General features: G+C 36.0%; 1 protein-coding gene across 1 annotated transcript in view; it reads right to left on the minus strand.

The window, feature by feature from the left end:
* Positions 1-18604, minus strand: part of THSD7B (thrombospondin type 1 domain containing 7B) — a 1243680-nt gene that overhangs the window by 706061 nt on the left and 519015 nt on the right. Inside the window, exon 5 of the mRNA XM_055572703.1 lies at positions 10644-11454. Within this exon, the coding sequence (XP_055428678.1) occupies positions 10644-11454 (811 nt within the window). The remainder of the gene's footprint in view (positions 1-10643; positions 11455-18604) is intronic.

Below are 18604 nucleotides of genomic sequence, written 5' to 3' on the forward strand. Positions count from 1 at the left end.
TAGGGTGACATAATAACCAGATGGCCTGGGAAAATCCCACATTACCCATTTGCTCTGGCATAAATATTAGTAGCACCTTGAAACCATCAATTCATTTCAAACTGGATGTGGAAAAGGCCATAACTAAACTTCAAATGCAATAAATTATATATAGAGACCAATATGACTACTTAGAAAAAATTTTAAACTTTTACATAAAAAATATCATAAGCAAAGTTGAAACACAAATTGACAACTAAAAGACAATGTGACAACACACATCCCAGATTTAGCACTAATATCCTTAACTATTGATACAAAGACTTGGAAATGACACCTTGGACAAAACTTCCTATAGAAATGCAGGCAAACAAAAGATAGACAATTTGCAAAATGAACTAGAAATGTGGTCCCTGAATATATGGGCAAATGTTCAAATTCACACATATTAAGAGAAATACAATTATGATATCATTTTTCATATTTCAGATTGGAGAAATTTCAAAAGCTTGATAAAAACACTCTCTTTGTAAATTTGTTGATGGGAATTTAAGATGGCATCACTTCCAGGAAGGGAAATTTGGCAAAAGCTAAAAAAATTTGTATATATTAATCCTTTCACCCAGCTATCACCCTGTAGGAATTCATCCTAAAGATATACCTTCAACAGTATCAAAATACATGATCCAGAGTTTACCTGCCAAATAATTATTTGTAATTAAAATATACTGGAATCTACCAAGATGGCCAAGCATAGAAATTTGTTCAAATAAGCAGTTTAGGGAGTCAACAAAATTCTAAGCAAATGTCAAAAAAGGAAGAAGACCTTGAATAACTCAGTAACTGATGTGGAACAATTTCCAGTAAATAATAGTAAGTAAAAAAAAAAAAAATGCCAAAGAGAGTAGATAGTATGCTTTCTTTGGTGAAAGAAAGAAGAGGAAATATAAAGAAATACAAGGAGCAAAAGCTGGAAAACAAGAAAGTACATTATCTACAAGAAGTAGAAGACAGGATGAAGGTAATTTGAACGGAGTAACACTTCTTTGAATTTAACTTTATGTATACATTTGGCTTTAGATATATGATGCACCATTTTAAAAATTAAATCAATAAAGATGAAGAGGGGAAAACTAAAATCTAAAACTTAAAACTGGAAAAAACAACAAACAAAATTTATTCTTTTCTCACTCTTCTTCCATTTTCATTCCTACCACCAAAACATTCTCTACTGGTTTCAAAGAACAAAGTATGAAAATAACTCTTTCGTTTTGGGTCTGCATTTTTTATGTTTGGGGGACTATAAAAATAGAAAATTTCTTTCCAAACCTACTTTTGTGGTGGAGATAAAATGCAAACAAACACAGTAACAATAATATTTGAGCTTTAGAAATGATGTTTCCTTTATAGTCTTAAAATTAATTATCTTCAGAAACTCTTTTCAGGAGAAATCAAAGTATTTATTCAACCACAGTGGTCAGAGAAATTAAGGCATGTTTAACAAAAATCAAATGATCACAGCTTATCCATGCCAAATTTCCCTCTATATTAAAATAAAAGTAAAATTCATTCATCTGAATTTTATTCATCCAAGCAATACATAAGAATCATTTTCCTATTCATATGAACAGATTGTCTAGTCTACAGATCAAAATTCCTAACTCAGATGTCCTTCTACTTAAAAAAAAACAAAGTAAAAGAAACAAAGTGAACCATTAAAAAAAAAAAAAAACAACTCAATAGAGAAAACAAAACAACTTCATTTCATTAAGTCAAGGCTTTATAAAAAGCTCAATAACAGTATCATTGATATTTGAGAAAAGGAATGGCTAACAGGCTATAGGACAGCTATTTTAAAATGTAATAATGAAACCTCAGAGAAAGTCCTGTCAAAATAAAAGGCAAAACAGGATATGCAATGAGACAGTTAAAAACAAAAGATCTTTAAACCCAAGAGGCAAATCAATGATGAGGGAGCAGAGTGGCACCATGAGTAATACAATTGCCTATCACATTGCACACGGAACTTTGAAGGGAAAATTGCTTGATGTGATTATCAAAAGTTAAAGAAATCAATGAGAGAGCTACTAAAGGACATTAATTAAAGCTCTGTGGAGTCCTAGATGAAGAAAATGACATTCCAGCAAGGCACAAGCAGGAACATGCATTGTGGAAGTAAAGTTGAGGTCCTCCTATTCTAAATGCCAGGACAACCAGACATTGCCATAATCAAAACAGGGGAAGCAAAATAACATTTGTCCCTACAGTATCACAGAGAACACCAAAATAAAAGTCATCTAAAGGTGGAACAAAAGAGTGAAAGCTATCTGTACTTAAGGAAAACTTGTACCTATTAAGGGAAACAAAGTTCATGCTAGAGGTCAACAATCACATAAAAATGATAATATTTTCTTAAATGAACCAGAACCACAAAAAGAAAAATGTATGCTTTTTAGAAATGGATTTGAGCCCTTTTGGGAAAAATCCTGTGGACTATGTTTACATAGTTCATCAGGTTTGATACAAATAAGACAATATTGCCAATAACTCAACCACACAGCTCTCTAGGATAATATTTCTGTTGATTACAGTGGAAGAGAGAGAAACAGAAATGTCCCCACTGAACTCCATATTTTCCTAGTAAGTCTAGTAACACGATATTTCCCTAGTCTGTGAGTCAATTTATAATGCTTCAATGACTAAATGGAATGAATACAATCAATTTCATGGAATAATGGTTTTATAAAGTTTGCTTCAGTCTGATACGCTGCCTAGTACTCAAAAGACAGGGCTTCCCGAGTGGCACTATAGGTAAAGAATTTGCCTGCCAATGCAGGAGATGCAAGAGATATGGTTTGATCCCTGGATCAGGAAGATCCCCTGGAGTAGGAAATGGCACCCCACTCTAGTATTCTTGACTGGAAACTTCATGGGCACAGGAGCCTGGTGGGCTACAGTCCCTGGGGACACAAGAGTTGGACACAACTGAGTGACTGAACACACACACACTCCAAAGAGAACAGGGTGACTGCTGGCTCCCATTTCAGCATGTAAACAGCTTGGAAGGCATCACTTCAGTCCTCACAACAGGACTGGACAAACTAAAAATCTTAGATCCATCAGAGAATTGTAGTCACAAGGCAGATGACGGCTCCAAACATTGAAGAGACAAAGACAGATACAGGGTACCACAAATTACTATTGGAAGAGCAGACCAGAAGCAGAAACTGCCACTGGACTCAGTACCCGGGCAGGAAAACTTGAACTGAAATTGACACATTTCTGGTGGTTGAGTATGGACAAGCTTTTCAGTTAAAATCTCTGCGGCAGCGGGGGAGAGTCCTAGTAGATATTCTATCTACATTTTCATAAGTTTCACTTCCAGAAGTCCTACCAGGTTATCATAGTAAAGATAAAAATCTCTTCATGTTCCCAGCAGGGAATGAGAATCCTAGCCATTTTGAAATACACCCAGAGAATTTTTTTTAAAAAGCCTGTCCTCAAAGGAAACTCTTTTACCAAAGCCTAACCAGCTGGGATTTTACCAAGCCAAGCCTAATTAGCCTATTGGAAGGAAAACATTCAACTCTACCCTCTAGCCTTCCTGTTTTACCTCTGGGGAAAGGACTGAGGAGTGTTTGTGAAGACCATGTTGCCAGGATACAAGTTCAATAAAAGATTGAGATACAATCATAGGACTAAAAAACACTCCTCCTCTCCTCAAAATCTGACATATCATCAATAAGTCTCTTGCATAATAAAAGGAGATTAAAACAGAAAGAATTGCATGTCCTAGATTTAGGGAGATTTCTCTAAGGAATCTCCCCTAGAAAAAGAAGGAAGAGGAAAAACAAGGACACCAGAGGAAAATTTTAGACTTTAACACCTATAGCATCAGCAAACACGACCTAACTCCTAGCTAGGTAAGTACAAAACTTCACACTAAAAATCTAGTTATCTCCATTCCTTACACTCAGTACATTAAGTCCAGCTTTCCACAAAAGAAAGGAAACAAAATGTGTACCAAAATACAAAACAGTTTAAAAGACATAGAAAGCACCCCATTCAGACTCAGATAGAGTGAAATTTTGGCATTATCACAACTATGGGAATTTAAGACAACTATGATTAATATGCTAAAGTCTCTAAAGTAAAAAAAATAGACAAAGTGCAACCAAAGATGGGCATTACAAGCATAGGGATGTAAATTCAATGGAAGAATCAAAATGAACTGATAGGTATCAAAGACTGAAACAGAAATGAAGAATGCCCTTTGATGGACTCATCAATAAACTGGACAAAGGTAAGGAAAGAATCACTGAGTTTGAAAAACATCAATAGAAACTCCAAAAACTAAAAATGTAAAGAAAACAGAAGAGTGAAAAAGACAGAATATCCAAGAACTGTAGGACAATTACAAATGGAGTAACATTCATTTAATGGGGATACTAGAAGGAAAAAAAAATAGACAGGGACAGAAAAATTATTTGAAGTGACTATCAGTGATACTTTTTCCAAAATTAATGACAAACAACCAAACCACATAACCAGGATACTCAGGGAACAGATAGCATATGACAAACAAAAACAAAACAAAACCAACAATACCACGTGGGTATTCCATATTCAAATTGCAGAAAATCAAATACAAAGAGAAAATTCTTGAAAGAAGCTGGGTATGGAAATGGGGGTGGTGGAATAATGCCTAGAGAGGAACAAGGATAATATTACAACAGATTTCTTTCAGAAACCATTTCAGCAAAATGAGAGTGAAGTGTTGAAAGAAAAAATACCACCACCAAAATTTGATATCTAGTGAAATTATCTTTCAAAAGTTGAGAAATAAAGACTTTCTCAAACAAAAATTCAGGAAATGTGTCACCAGGCGACTTGCCTTGCAAGAAATGTTAAAAGAAGTTCTTCGGAGAAATGAAAATAATATAGCTCATGACCATACTTTAAAAATAAAAATGAAGTAACTATGGCTCAGGCTGGAGAAGGCAATGGCACCCCACTCCAGTACTCTTGCCTGGAGAATCCCATGGACGGAGGAGCCTGGTGGGCTGCCAGTCCATGGGGTCGCTAGGAGTCGGATACGACTGAGAGACTTCCCTTTCACTTTTCACTTTTCACTTTCATGCATTGGAGAAGGAAATGGCAACCCACTCCAGTGTTCTTGCCTGGAGAATCCCAGGGACGGGGGTGCCTGGTGGGCTGCCGTCTCTGGGATCGCACAGAGTCGGACACGACTGAAGCGACTTAGCAGCAGCAGCAGCATGGCTCAGGCATCCAAGCTGGAGCCAGGTGGCCATTATGAACGTGTTTTCAGCTACGTTCCTGCATCACTGAAAACTTGAGTTTTCTGAAATATATCAAACTTAAGACCACCCACCATTTTCAAAAAAAATATCTGCTAGCAGCTGCCAGGTGCAGTCTCAAGTTCCCCGCTGGTAACTATGCAAACTTGCTTATCAAGCACCCTCACTTCTTGACAGCTCCAACCCCAATTCTTGACAAATATATTATGCGATTTTGTGGTTTCATTTATACATATCTCCTCCATTTTGTAGTCTGGTAGAATACAATTCAAGTATTTCTCGAATCTGTATCTTCCACGCTATAGTCCTCAGTTTGGCTTGAGTAAATCTCTCTTCTATTCCTTATTATATCTTGTTTACTGATTTTGTTGATACTCATAAACTTGGATCTACATAAAGAACTATTGGAATAAATTAAGGTAAAATAAAATATTTTATTTCTTCTTAATTGAGAAAAGATAATTTGTTCAAAATTATTATAACAACGTATTTGGTGATTATAGGCTATGGGTAAGTGAAATTAATGACAACAGTATCTGAAGGGATGGGGAAAATGGATGGGGAATACTCTATAATGCATTTCACTATGTGACATGTTATACTGCTATTTGAAAGTGACTTGGATTAGTTATAAATTTCCATGGCAAACCATAGGGTGACCACTGAAAAAGATTTCAAAAAATATAAATTGATACTAAAAGAGACATGGCATATTATAAAATATTAGTTAAAAAAGAGAAATGGGAAAACAAAAAATAAAAAGCAGAACAAAGAACAACAGCAGCAGTGAACAGAAAACAACAATGAATGTGGTAGCTATTAATCCAATTATAACAATAATCATTTTAAATATCAATGATATAAATATAGCAATTAAAGGACTGAGACTCTCAGAGTGGATAAATAAATACAACTATATGTTGTCTATAAGAAACTTACTTTAAGTAAAAAGATACAGACAGATTAAATAGTAAAGTCATAGAGAAAAAATATCATATTAACAGTAATCAAAGGAAGCTGGAATAGTTATATTAATTCCAGAGAAAGCAGATTTGAAAGCACAGAAAATTATCAGGAATAAAGAGGGGCATTGCAAAACTCTAATGGGGTGAATTCTCCAAGAAGGCATAAAAATCCTTGTTATGCATGTACCTAACAACAGCATCAAAAGACATGAGACAAAAACTAATAGAACAGCAAAGAAAGATCGATGAATCTGTTATTATAGTTGAAGACCTAACACCCCTCTCTCAGTAACATCAGTTCAGTTCTGTTCAGTCGCTCAGTCTTGTCTGACTCTTTGTGACCCCATGAATTGCACCATACCAGGCCTCCCTGTCCATCACCAACTCCCAGAATTGCTGACTCTGGGAGTCAGTAACATACAGATACAGTAAGCAGAAAATTAGTAAGACCACAGCTGAACTGAACAGCATCACCAATCAATTGAATATAATTGACATTTATATAGAATATTTCATCTAATAATAGCAGAATACACATTCTTCTCAAGCTTATAAAGAACATTCCCCAAAACAAACCATATTTCTGGGCCATAAAACACAACATTAACAAATCAAAAAGAAATCATACAAAGTATGCCCTCATGACACAATGCACTTAAACTACAAATCAAAAACAGAAAGATGGTTGTGGAACACTAAAATACTTGAGGATTAAATAGAACATCTCTAAATAATACATGAGCAAAGAAGAAATCTCAAAGAAATTAAACATTATTTTGAACTAAATCAAAATGAAAATAGAGCTTTTTAAAATTTGTGGAATGCAGTAAAAGCAGCACTTAGAGGGAAATTTACAGCACTGAATTCATATATTAGAAAAGAAGAATTACCTAAAATCAATAAACTAAACTCCCACCTTAGAATACTAGAAAATTAAATTAAATTCAAATAAGCAGAATGAAAATACTGAAAATTAGAGTTGAAATCAACATAATGAGAAACAGAAAATCAATAGTGAACATAACTGAAACCAAAAGCCATTCCTTTGAAAAAGTCAATAAAATTGATAAACCTCTAGATGGGTTAACTAAGAGCAAAGGAAGAACAGAAGGAGGAGAGAGTGAGTGAGTGAAAGAAAGAGAAGACAAAGCACTAACAACAGTACTGAACAAGAGGTCCTGACTACCACTGACATTCCCCATGGCTACTGGAGGATAATAAAACAATACTATGAACAAGCTTATACCCCCAAATTTCTTAACTTAGGTGAATGGACCAAGTCCTTAAAACATACAATCTGCTAAAACTCACACAAGAAGAAATCTATAATCTGAATAGATCTATATATATTAAAGAAACTTAATCAATAACTAATAACCTACCAAAGCAGAAAGCATCAGGCCCAGATGGGTTGAATTCTACCAAAAATTTAAAGAAAGTGTTAGTTGCTCAGTCATGGGATCTTTGTGACCCCAGAAGGAAAAAAAATACTATCAATTCTTGACAACTTACTTCTAAAAATTAAAGCAGAGGACATGATTTCTCAATTCATAGTATGAGGCCAGCACTATCTTATTACCCAAACTAGACAAAGACATTATAAAACAAAAAAAAAGAAGACTCTCTAATATTGCTCATGAACATATGTGCAAAAATTCTCAATAAAATAGTAGTAAATAATATCCAACAACATATAAAAATACTAATACATCATAGCCAAGTATGATTTATTCTGGGTAGAACAACTGAACATCCATTTGTAGAAAAATCCAGATACAGAACACAAGACTTTCATAAAAATTGACTCAAAACGACCATAGACCTAAATGTAAAATGCAGAACTGTAACACTCCTGGAAGATAACATAGAAAATCTAGTTGACCTTGGGTTTGGTAATGTTTTCTCAGATATAATGCCAAAGAACAACCCATGGAAGAAATATTGATAAATTTGAATTCATTAAGATAAAAAATAACCTCTGTGAAAGACACTGTTAAGAGAATGAAAAGACAGATCAAAAACTAGAAGAAACTACCTTCAAAACATGTATCTGATAAGGGCTGGTATCCAAAATATACAAAGAACTCTAAACTCACAACAGACAAGAGATCTGAATACTACTACACATTTATTAAAATAGCTAAAATTTTAAACACTGATAACATCAAGTGTTGGCTAGGGTGTGAAGCAAAAGGTGCTTTCACGACTCAGTCACTTTTGAAGAGAGTTTGGCAATTTCTTACAAAACTAAACATAAATTCATCATAATAGCAAGAACAGTGCCCATTGGTATTTAGGCAAATCAGCTCAAAATTACATTCACATAAACATTGGCACCTAATGTTTACAGCAACTTTATTTATAATTGCTGAAACTTGCAGGTGATAGTAAAATGATCGCTGGTTGCCAAGGGTTTAGGGAGAGGAAAGGTGGAATTAGTAGAGACAGTAGAGAAGATTCTTAGAGTAGTGAAACTATTGTGTATTATATAGTACTGCTGGATACATGCCATTATACATTTGTCCAAGTTCACAGAACGTGCAGCACAAAGAGTGAACTCTAATGTAAACTATGAGTTTCAGTAATGTATCAGTATCGGTTCATCCATTGTACCAAACAACTACACTAATGCAAGATATGGGTATGAAACGGTGTATGTGTGGAGAGGGAGTGATGAGGAGATACATGGGATCTCTAGATTTGCTGTTCAATTTTTCTGTAAACCCAAAATCACTCTAAAAAATAAAGTCTATTAATTTAAACAGAAATTAATTTAAAAACAGAAAAAAGCCAACATTTTTTAGTTAAAAAAAAAGCCAACTATAGGCCTAAAACATTCTATGTAATAGTCCAGTAGAGAATATTAACAAACAATGTTTGTACAGATCCCATATACATACTGAGACAATAATCACCCCAATCATCTGCTTAAACTTTTGTTTCACAGAAGCAGGGAATAAAAGGCAGAAAATCACTCGTCAATGGACTTGCCAAGTTATATGGCATAAATCAGAATGAAGCATCAAAGACAAAATATTTGTAAAGCAGAATGGGGGAAAAAATAAAAAAACAATCATCGCATTACTTTGTTCTGAAATAGCAGAGACAGTCCTTTGTGCCAGCTGTGGATCCTCAGAAATGAGCAACTGATGATAATGATTAATTCCATCCATGAGTGTTTCATTGTTGATAATTCCAACTATTGAAAGCCATCTTAATTTGGAAGAAACTTAGCAATATACCAGTGATTACACTTAAGAACTTCTGAGGGAAAAGTAAACAGATACTACTTTTAATACACTTTTATGGTTTATGTCATGACACTATAATACAGTGTAAAGTAAAACAATTACAAATAATTCTGAAGCCTAAACTGTTGCTATTAAAGTTTTAGTCCATTCCCTCTAAAATCTGTCTTTCTAATTATAGCTGTGCAAGATAATGTTTCCATCAAATCAATGCCAAAGAAAACATTCTTGGATTAACTTATTGGTATTATTATTACTATAAAATATCTACAACCCAGAAATAAGAGAATCTGCTTACTCCTCAAAACAAAGTAAACAAACAAAAATCAGTTTAAATGAAAAATATTTATATAGCTTATATCCTAAATTTGAGAATTATTTAAATTTTGTCCTCATAATAAATCACTTAGTATTTTTATTACTGTAATAACAAAAAAAAACCCCATTTTTTATGGAAGGAAAGAGTCTTTAAATTCAATAGTGCTTTACAATTTTTTAAATTTTACACATATGATTTCATGTAATCCCATAATAACCCTTTTCCCCCTAATACTATATTACCCTGGCCTTTTCCCTTTCCCCACTGGTAACCTCACTCGTTTGTCTTCCAAATATGAGTCTGCTTCTTTTTTGTTTTATTCCCTAGTTTGTTGTATTTTTTTAGGTTCCACATATAAATGATATCATACCATATCTGTCTTTCTCTGACTTATCTCACTTAGTATATTGCCCTCTGAGACCATCCATATTGCTACAAATGCCAGAATTTCATTCTTTTTTATGGCTGAGCTGTACTCTACTGTCACACCTTCTTTATCTGGTCATCTCTTGATGAGGACTTAGGGTACAAGATCTATATTTTTAGCTGACTGATATATTGATAAAATGTGAAAATGAATGACTTTTCCTATACAGTCACCCTATTAATTGCTCTGGAGTTCAGTGTACTTCTGGTCTAGACTCAAAAATTTTTATACTTGACACTGAAAGCTTTTCTAGAGCAACTTTTAAAAACTCAAATTCCAAACCTGATTACAATTTTCCCATTGTAGAAAACCATGAAGAAATTTTTTATACAATTACACTGTAAAATATTTAGGTGAATCATGATATAAACACCAAAGACCTCCTACCTTAACACAGCATTTCTTCCATCACTCCTTGTACACCACACCTGGCGGGTTTGAAAACCTATCTCTATGTCCCCGGACTTGGCATGGTGATGCGCCTTGTAACTGTGATGTCTGAAAGTGACCAACTCCTTTGACTCAGAGCTAAAATCCAGAACGGTTCTTCCACTTAGGTTAAGTTCTTTGAGATGAGGCAGTCTACATTTACTCCATGGTCCAACTTTAAGGCTAAACGTATATTCCTCTGCCCCAAGAGGACAAGAAATGGGAGCATCACAGGCTCTTGACTCAGTCAAGTTAGGACACTGTGACCCTCCATAGAGAGGGAGGGCAATAGCTGAGCGAGTTCTGTGCTGTAACTGCTTCCCACACCCATTGCTACACGTAGACCACGGCGAGAACTCAGACACCACACAATCCCGTGGGCAAGGGATGAGGCACGCTTGTTCCGTGGGGGGCTGAGGGGCAAAGTGTTCACATATCTCATTCACAACCATGGTTCTGTTCAGCTTCTGAACACAGTGCACCGTCCGATGCTGCAACCCGTGCTGGGCGGTCACACACGCTGCGGCCCGAGGCCTGGCGGGGCCCAGGGCAGGAGGAGCGAGTACACAGTGGTGCCAGTCGGAAACCTCCCACTGGAAGAGGTCTCTGTGCCAGTCACAGACTCGGAAGCAGCTTCTTTCCTTCGGAGGTCTGTTGTGCTCATCACAGTTAGACAGGTGGCTCGTCCACCCCTCAGAGTGGAAACACCACAGGGCACGACTCTGGCTTCCGCCCGGCCCACAATTTCCTGTACACCTTCCCCAGGGGCCTGCGGGCAGAAAAGACAAAGGGGTCGATTACTCCAAGATCCCAGCCCACCATCCACACAGAAACAGGTCAATCTGTACACCTTGAGACACAAGCAGTGTGAAATTGTGAAATACGAAAAAAAAAAAAAACAACTTAGTGGTTAAGAAAGTGGATTCTACTCTACATCAGTTGGCCCTTCTTGAAACCTCCAATCCATCTCTTACAGCAATGTCAACTTGGATGAATTACCTCAACTTTCTAAGTCTCAGTTTCCCACCTACAGGAACAGATAATTAAAGTGCTGACTTGCAGAGTTTTTCTGAGGATCAATAATAAAATGTGATTCCAAGTAACAATACACATGTAATAAATGATTGGTATCATTATAATTATTATGTCTCAAAGCCTATATATCTAACTCAATATTAATACTTTCAAGTTAGGCAGAGTTTCATCTAAAAGAATAGCCCCAAATCCAGGATTTTAATAAACTTGGATTTTTCATGTTTCCAGTTCTTCAGCTCACAACCTAAGTATAAGCTCAGAAGAAAAAGACATTTAAAAAAATAACTTGCAAAAGCATCCTAAATATATATTTGCTTTCTAAATACTGTCCTCAGTTTTGCTTTTTACTTACAGAATGAAAAAGGAAAATCTGATACAGGGGTAAAAGTGAAGTTAATAAAAGCAGCAGCACTGAACTGTCTGTGGAAATCCTGCCCCTACAATCCCTGAAAGATACTGGCTGGTTAAAGCTTCCAAGGGCATCCCTGGTGGCTCAGTGGTGAAGAATCCTCCAAAGCAGGAGACATAGGATGCGTGGGTTTGATCCCTGGGTCAAGAAGATCCTCTGGAAGAGGAAGCGTGGCAACCCACCCCAGTATTCTGGCCTGGAAAATTCCAAGGACAGAGAAGTCTGGTGGGCTACAGTCTATGAGGTCGCAGAGTCAGACATGACCTAGCAACTAAACAACAATAACTTCCAACATTAGCTTGTAATATGCCAAATCTTTTAATTAATGAATTAGTTTTATGAGAAAGTTTCAAGAAATGGACAGATAAAAGAGCTACCCATTGACGTTTCTTGCTTTTCTTTTTGCATCCTAACTATAAACACACTGGCTGGCCTCATCCATTAGGCTGATCATCGATCTTTCCACAAAGACAGCAAGTAATCACATTTTGTGTCAATGGGGAAAAAAAAATAGTTTCCTCCTTTTCTCTTTACTTAAATATTTAATAAGAGCCTGAAAAAAGAAGTTTATCACTGTTATGTTTGCTCCTTTACTAGGTTTGGAATCACCAGAGAGGCAACTCACACCCTGAGAAATCATTTAATTTCCACAAGCAAGAGAAAGAAGGTGAGGTCTTTCTCTCTTTCCTCAAATCTGATCAAACTCCAACATGTCACTAAATTAGTCCCTGGAATGTATTTTCAAGCACATCCAGTACATTTCTAGGAGCAGTAAATGTGTATAGTAACATGCATTTAGGAAGAGACATGTGCCTCCCCAGAGAAACAGGTATTTGCATTTGCTGCAATGAGGATCTCTCTGTGGCAGGGCAATACTTTTGAGGTTGTAATGTACCCAGTCCACCAGTTCTTTCCCCGAGCCCTGGGTGTGCAGACCTGCTATTCTAGGCAATATCATGTTGATAATTTCAGTGCTGATGATTCCTGTCACTTTGTGAAAGAGAATAAAATGTACTCTCATCTTCTTTTGGTGCCCCCATACTCGAGTGTGGTGCTCCATTTCTTGTTGAAACAGAGTTGTACTGAATGAAGTCAGCCTACAGTCACCAAAATGCCCTTTGGTTTCCCACACTCTTTCCGGGGTGAGCCGTCCCAGCACTGTCTCCTCAGGCAGTCAGTGTGCATGGGAAGCGCAGCGTTCAGCACAGGTCGACTAATCAGTCATCTTTAATTCTGATTATTTCCTCCTGAATCACCCACAGCTTAGTATTCTGTACACTGAGATGCTCACTGTGACAGGATGGTTATTTTCAGGCTCCAGGTGTCTAGATGTTCTGGAACAGATTCAGGTTCAATATGCCACTCCCTGCCCAGCATCCCAGACCCCACATGCGAATATTTACGATCATTAAAAACAAACTACAAAACCCAAATCCACGGTTACTATTTCAAAAAATATGTGATTGTAGGAAACTTTTTAAATCTTTAGATTTTAATCATTTAAAATTATTTAATAATTTTAATCAATTAAAATTAGATTTTAATTTTTGATCTATCCATGAGTTTGGGATTAACATATACAGGCAAATTCTTTACTGCCTGAGCCACCAGGAAAGCCCAACATATACATACTAGTATATATAAAGTAGACAACCAATAAGGACCTATTATATAGCACAGGGCACTGTACTCAATATTTTATAATAACAAACAAGGGAAAAGAATCTGGTTTAAAAATAAAATAAAATTAAAAAAAAAAAGAATCTGAAAAAGTATATATATATATATATAAAACATATATAAAACTGTTTATATGTGTAACTGACTATATGACAGTTTATATATATATATAACTGATGATATATTCAGTTTATATATACACATACTGCATTATGTGCTCACTCAGTCATGTCTGACTCTTTGTGACCCTATGCTCTGTAGCCCACCAGGCTCCTCTATTCATGGGATTTCCCAGCAAGAATATTGGAGTGGACTGCCATTCCCTAATCCAGGGGATCTTCCTGACCCAGGGATCAAACCCAGGTCTCTGTGTCTCCTGCACTGGCAGCCAGATTCTTTACCCTGGCACCACCTGGGAAGTCCATATATATAATATATAAGTATATATAGTAACTATATATAATATATATAACTAAATCATTTTGCTGAACACCCAAAATTAGCACAACATTGTAAATCACTTACACTTCAATTAAATAAATAAAATCTGTTTTGAATGATCTAAAGCAGTTATTGGTTAAAATGAAAACAAAGCTTTTTTTGCTAAAACACTGGGTTTTAAAATATAGGCTGTCAGTTTCGATTTCTTTAGGTATCATGTATATACAACTTTATACTTAGGATTTATTCCTGTATATTAAAGAATGTAAGATGAAAACAGTGGAGCCTCTTCTAACCGATCTTGAAAAGCTAACAGTAAATTTAATCATCTAGAACTTCTTACAAAGTGATCCTTATTCTTAATTTTAAAATATTTGATTAACACATTTTCTTATTATTAACATTGTTTTCTTCCAAGTTTTTGCCCATTTTCAAAACTGTTAAGGTAGCTTTTTTTATTATTTGAAATCATTAATATTTTAAACTATATAAATTACTGTTCTTCCCTTTGCTTTCATTTCTCCATCTATATAGAATTTTACAAACAGACAAATTTTTTTCTAGATCAATGGAAGACAAAATATAATTATTAACAATTATTCTCCAATTAAAAACAAATAAATAGAAAGAAATAATTACTACCATTTGTTAAAGCCTAGTGGTGTTGTACTGTATTTGTTTTCTTGTTAAATATTCAGGAATTTTACCAGGTGGTCATTAAATCATTCATGATTTAAAATCAGCCATGGTAGGAGTATTTACATCACACTACAAATCAAGGCAAATGCAGGCTTTTTTTTTTTTTTTAAACAGTGAGCCAGTTGGTTTATCTTACATCACTGGTGACTTGATAAGTGCCTTCCTTCCTTCTGTTCCTTATAACAATCCCATGAAGTGGGGCTACTTTGCTCATTTTATCAGTTGAGGGAAATGGAACTCTTAGAAGTTACAATGCACACCCAAGTTACACAACTAGAGTGTGATAGACTAGAATGAAACTCCAGATCTGTGTGACCCCAAGCTTGGGCCCCTGCCCTACATTTGAAAAGACCCTTTCTACGGTGTGCATTGGTATGTGTGATCCTAAAATCACAAGGCAAATGCATTTCTTCACTTAGCTACAATCTCTCCAATTTGTTAATATTCCTTTGGATGTGAGTAGAACAATTCATCAAGGTTGTGGCGGCGCAGGATTTCCCCCTCTTGACCCTGGGAAGTTAGGACAGCAGTTTTTGCATACTAAGACACACGCATGTTTATAAACTTAAGTCACCTCATTTAGGAAGGCATGGTCGAGGGAGAATAGTTTTTCCACATGTTAAAGCGAACTTTGCAGACAACTGAAAAGAATCTGAATAACAAGTAAATGTAACTTGAATTGGCTATGCTTGGAAAAAATGAAAAACAAATTGTAAACAAGACATCTGAGATATGACAAGACCTCTCAGCAATTGACCTATAACAATTTGCATTTTTCAGACATGGAGAGAAAAATGTGTCCCATGATTTATTCAGTTGTGTTTGGCTATGAACTTAAAACACACACAACAGTGAAAATCATACAGCCCTGAGGGATTTTGCCTTTTCAAAAAACATGCATATTGAAGTAAAGTGTGACCTGCAGTATGACAAATCTTAAATCCCTTGTCCAAGTGCAGAAATAGGAGAGCTGATTAAAATTTTGAGCAGTTGCATGAAGAAAAAAGAATATCACTTTTAAATTTGACATATATATATAAAACATATGGTTATATTCAGAATATACATCTGAGATAAATAATCTAAAGAAACAAATAAGAAATCTATGTACAAACAATAATCATTTTATATTTTTTAATTGGAAATAAGCTTCAAGTAACACAAATAAAACAAAATTTTCATTACTCTAGGAGATGGACCCTACAAGATACTGCTCTGATTTATGTCAAAGAGTGTTCTGACTATGCTTTCCATAATTTTATACCATGGTCATATGCTGCTGCTCCTGCTGCTAAGTCACGTCAGTCACGTCTGACTCTGTGCGACCCCATAGATGGCAGCCCACCAGGCTCTGCTGTCCCTCGGATTCTCCAGGCAAGAACACTGGAATAGGTTGCAATTTCCTTCTCCAATGAATGAAAGTGAAAAGTGAAAGTGAAGTCACTCAGTCAGGTCTGACTCAGCAACCCCATGGACTGCAGCCTACCAGGCTCCTCCGTCCATTGGATTTTCCAGGCAAGAGTACTGGAGTGGGTTGCCATTACCTTCTCTAATCTGGTGATATAATTAGGTCTTTAATCCATTTTGAGTTTGGAGGTTCCTTAAAAATCTAAAAATAGAACTACCATATGATCCAGAAATCCCATTCCTGGACATATATATGTAGAAATCCATACTTCAAATATATATATGCACCCCAAAGTTCTTTGCAGTACTATTTACAATAGCCAAGACATGGAAAAAAATCTAAATGTCCATCAACAGATGAAAGGATAAACAAGATGTGGTACATATATACAATGGAATATACTTAGCCAACCAGTCCATTCTGAAGGAGATCAGCCCTGGGATTTCTTTGGAAGGAATGATGCTAAAGCTGAAACTCCAGTACTTTGGCCACCTCATGCAAAGAGTTGACTCATTGGAAAAGACTCTGATGTTGGGAGGGATTGGGGGCAGAAGGAGAAGGGGACGCCAGAGGATGAGATGGCTGGATGGCATCACTGACTCGATGGACGTGAGTCTCAGTGAACTCTGGGAGTTAGTGATGGACAGGGAGGCCTGGCGTGCTGCGATTCATGGGGTCACCAAGAGTCGGACATGACTGAGCGACTGATCTGATCTGATACTTAGCCATAGAAAATGGTGAAATAATACCATTTGTAGCAAAATGAATGGACCTAGAAATTATCATACTAAGTGAAGTCAGACAAAGAAAGACAAACATCAATTATATGTAGAATCTAAAAATGATACAAATGAACTTATTTGCAAAACAGAAACAGACTCACAACTTAGAGAACAAATCTATGGTTACCAAAGGGGAAAGGGAGGTAGAAGAAAGGATAAATTAGGAGGTTGGAATTAACATATACCCACAACTATGTGTAAAACAGATAATCAACAAGGACCCACTGCCAAGCATATAGAATGCTATTCAATACTATGTAATAAACTATATGGGAAAAGAATCTGAAAAAAAGAATATATATATATATATATATACACACATATATATATATATGCAGATATGCAGATGACTCCACCCTTATGGCAGACAGCAGGAGAAAAAAAAATAAAAAACTAAAGAGCCTCTTGATAAAAGTGAAAGAGGAGAGTGAAAATGTTGGCTTAAAACTGAACATTCAGAAAGCTAAGATCAGGGCATCTGGTCCCATCAATTCATGGCAAATAGATGGGGAAACAATCGAAACAGTGACAAACTTTTTGGGGGCTCCAAAATCACTGCAGATGGTGACTATAGCCATGAAATTGAAAGATGCTTGCTCCTTGGAAGAAAAGCTATGACAAACCTAGACAGCATATTCAAAAGCAGAGACATTACTTTGCCAACAAAGGTCCGTCTAGTCAAAGCTATGGTTTTTCCAATAGTCATGTATAGATGTGAGAGTTGGACTATAAAGAAAGCTGAACACCAAAGAATTGATGCTTTTGAACTGTGGTGTTGGAGAAGACTCTTGAGAGTCCCTTGGACTGCAAAGAGATCCAACAAGTCCATCCTAAAGGAAACCAGTCCTGAATATTCATTGGAAGGACTGATGCTGAAGCTGAAATTCCCAATACTTTGGCCACCCATGTGAAGAACTGACTCATTTGAAAAGACATTAATGCTGGGGAAGACTGAAGGCAGGAGGAGAAGGGGATGATAGAGGATGAGATGGCTGGATGGCATCACCAACTTGATGGACATGAGTTTGAGTAAGCTCAGGGAGCTGGTAATTGACAGGGAAGCCTGGCCTGCTGCAGTCCATGGGGTCACAAAGAGTCGGACATGACTGAGCAACTGAAATGAACTGAAACTGAATCACTTTGTTATACAGCAGAAAGTAACACAACATTGCAAATCAACGCTACACCAACATAAAATAAAAATTTAAAACCAAAAAAAACACAAAATTGAGAACAATTAAAGGTTTAAAAGTTTAATTACATACATAATTACATAGATAAGTTTTAAACTAAAACTTGAAAACATTTCAATGGTGTAATAGGAATAGTAATTTTCTACTTGTTTACCTGCACTAAGATTATGTAAAATCACCATCCACCTGTGACTCATTACCCTTTCTATGAAATAAACACAGCTACTCTGCAATAAACTGTGAAGTATTTCAAGTCACTTCAGTTCTAATTA

The sequence above is a fragment of the Bubalus kerabau genome, chromosome 3 (genome assembly GCF_029407905.1).
Source record: "Bubalus kerabau isolate K-KA32 ecotype Philippines breed swamp buffalo chromosome 3, PCC_UOA_SB_1v2, whole genome shotgun sequence".
In the NCBI taxonomy this organism is placed as follows: Eukaryota; Metazoa; Chordata; class Mammalia; order Artiodactyla; family Bovidae; genus Bubalus; species Bubalus kerabau.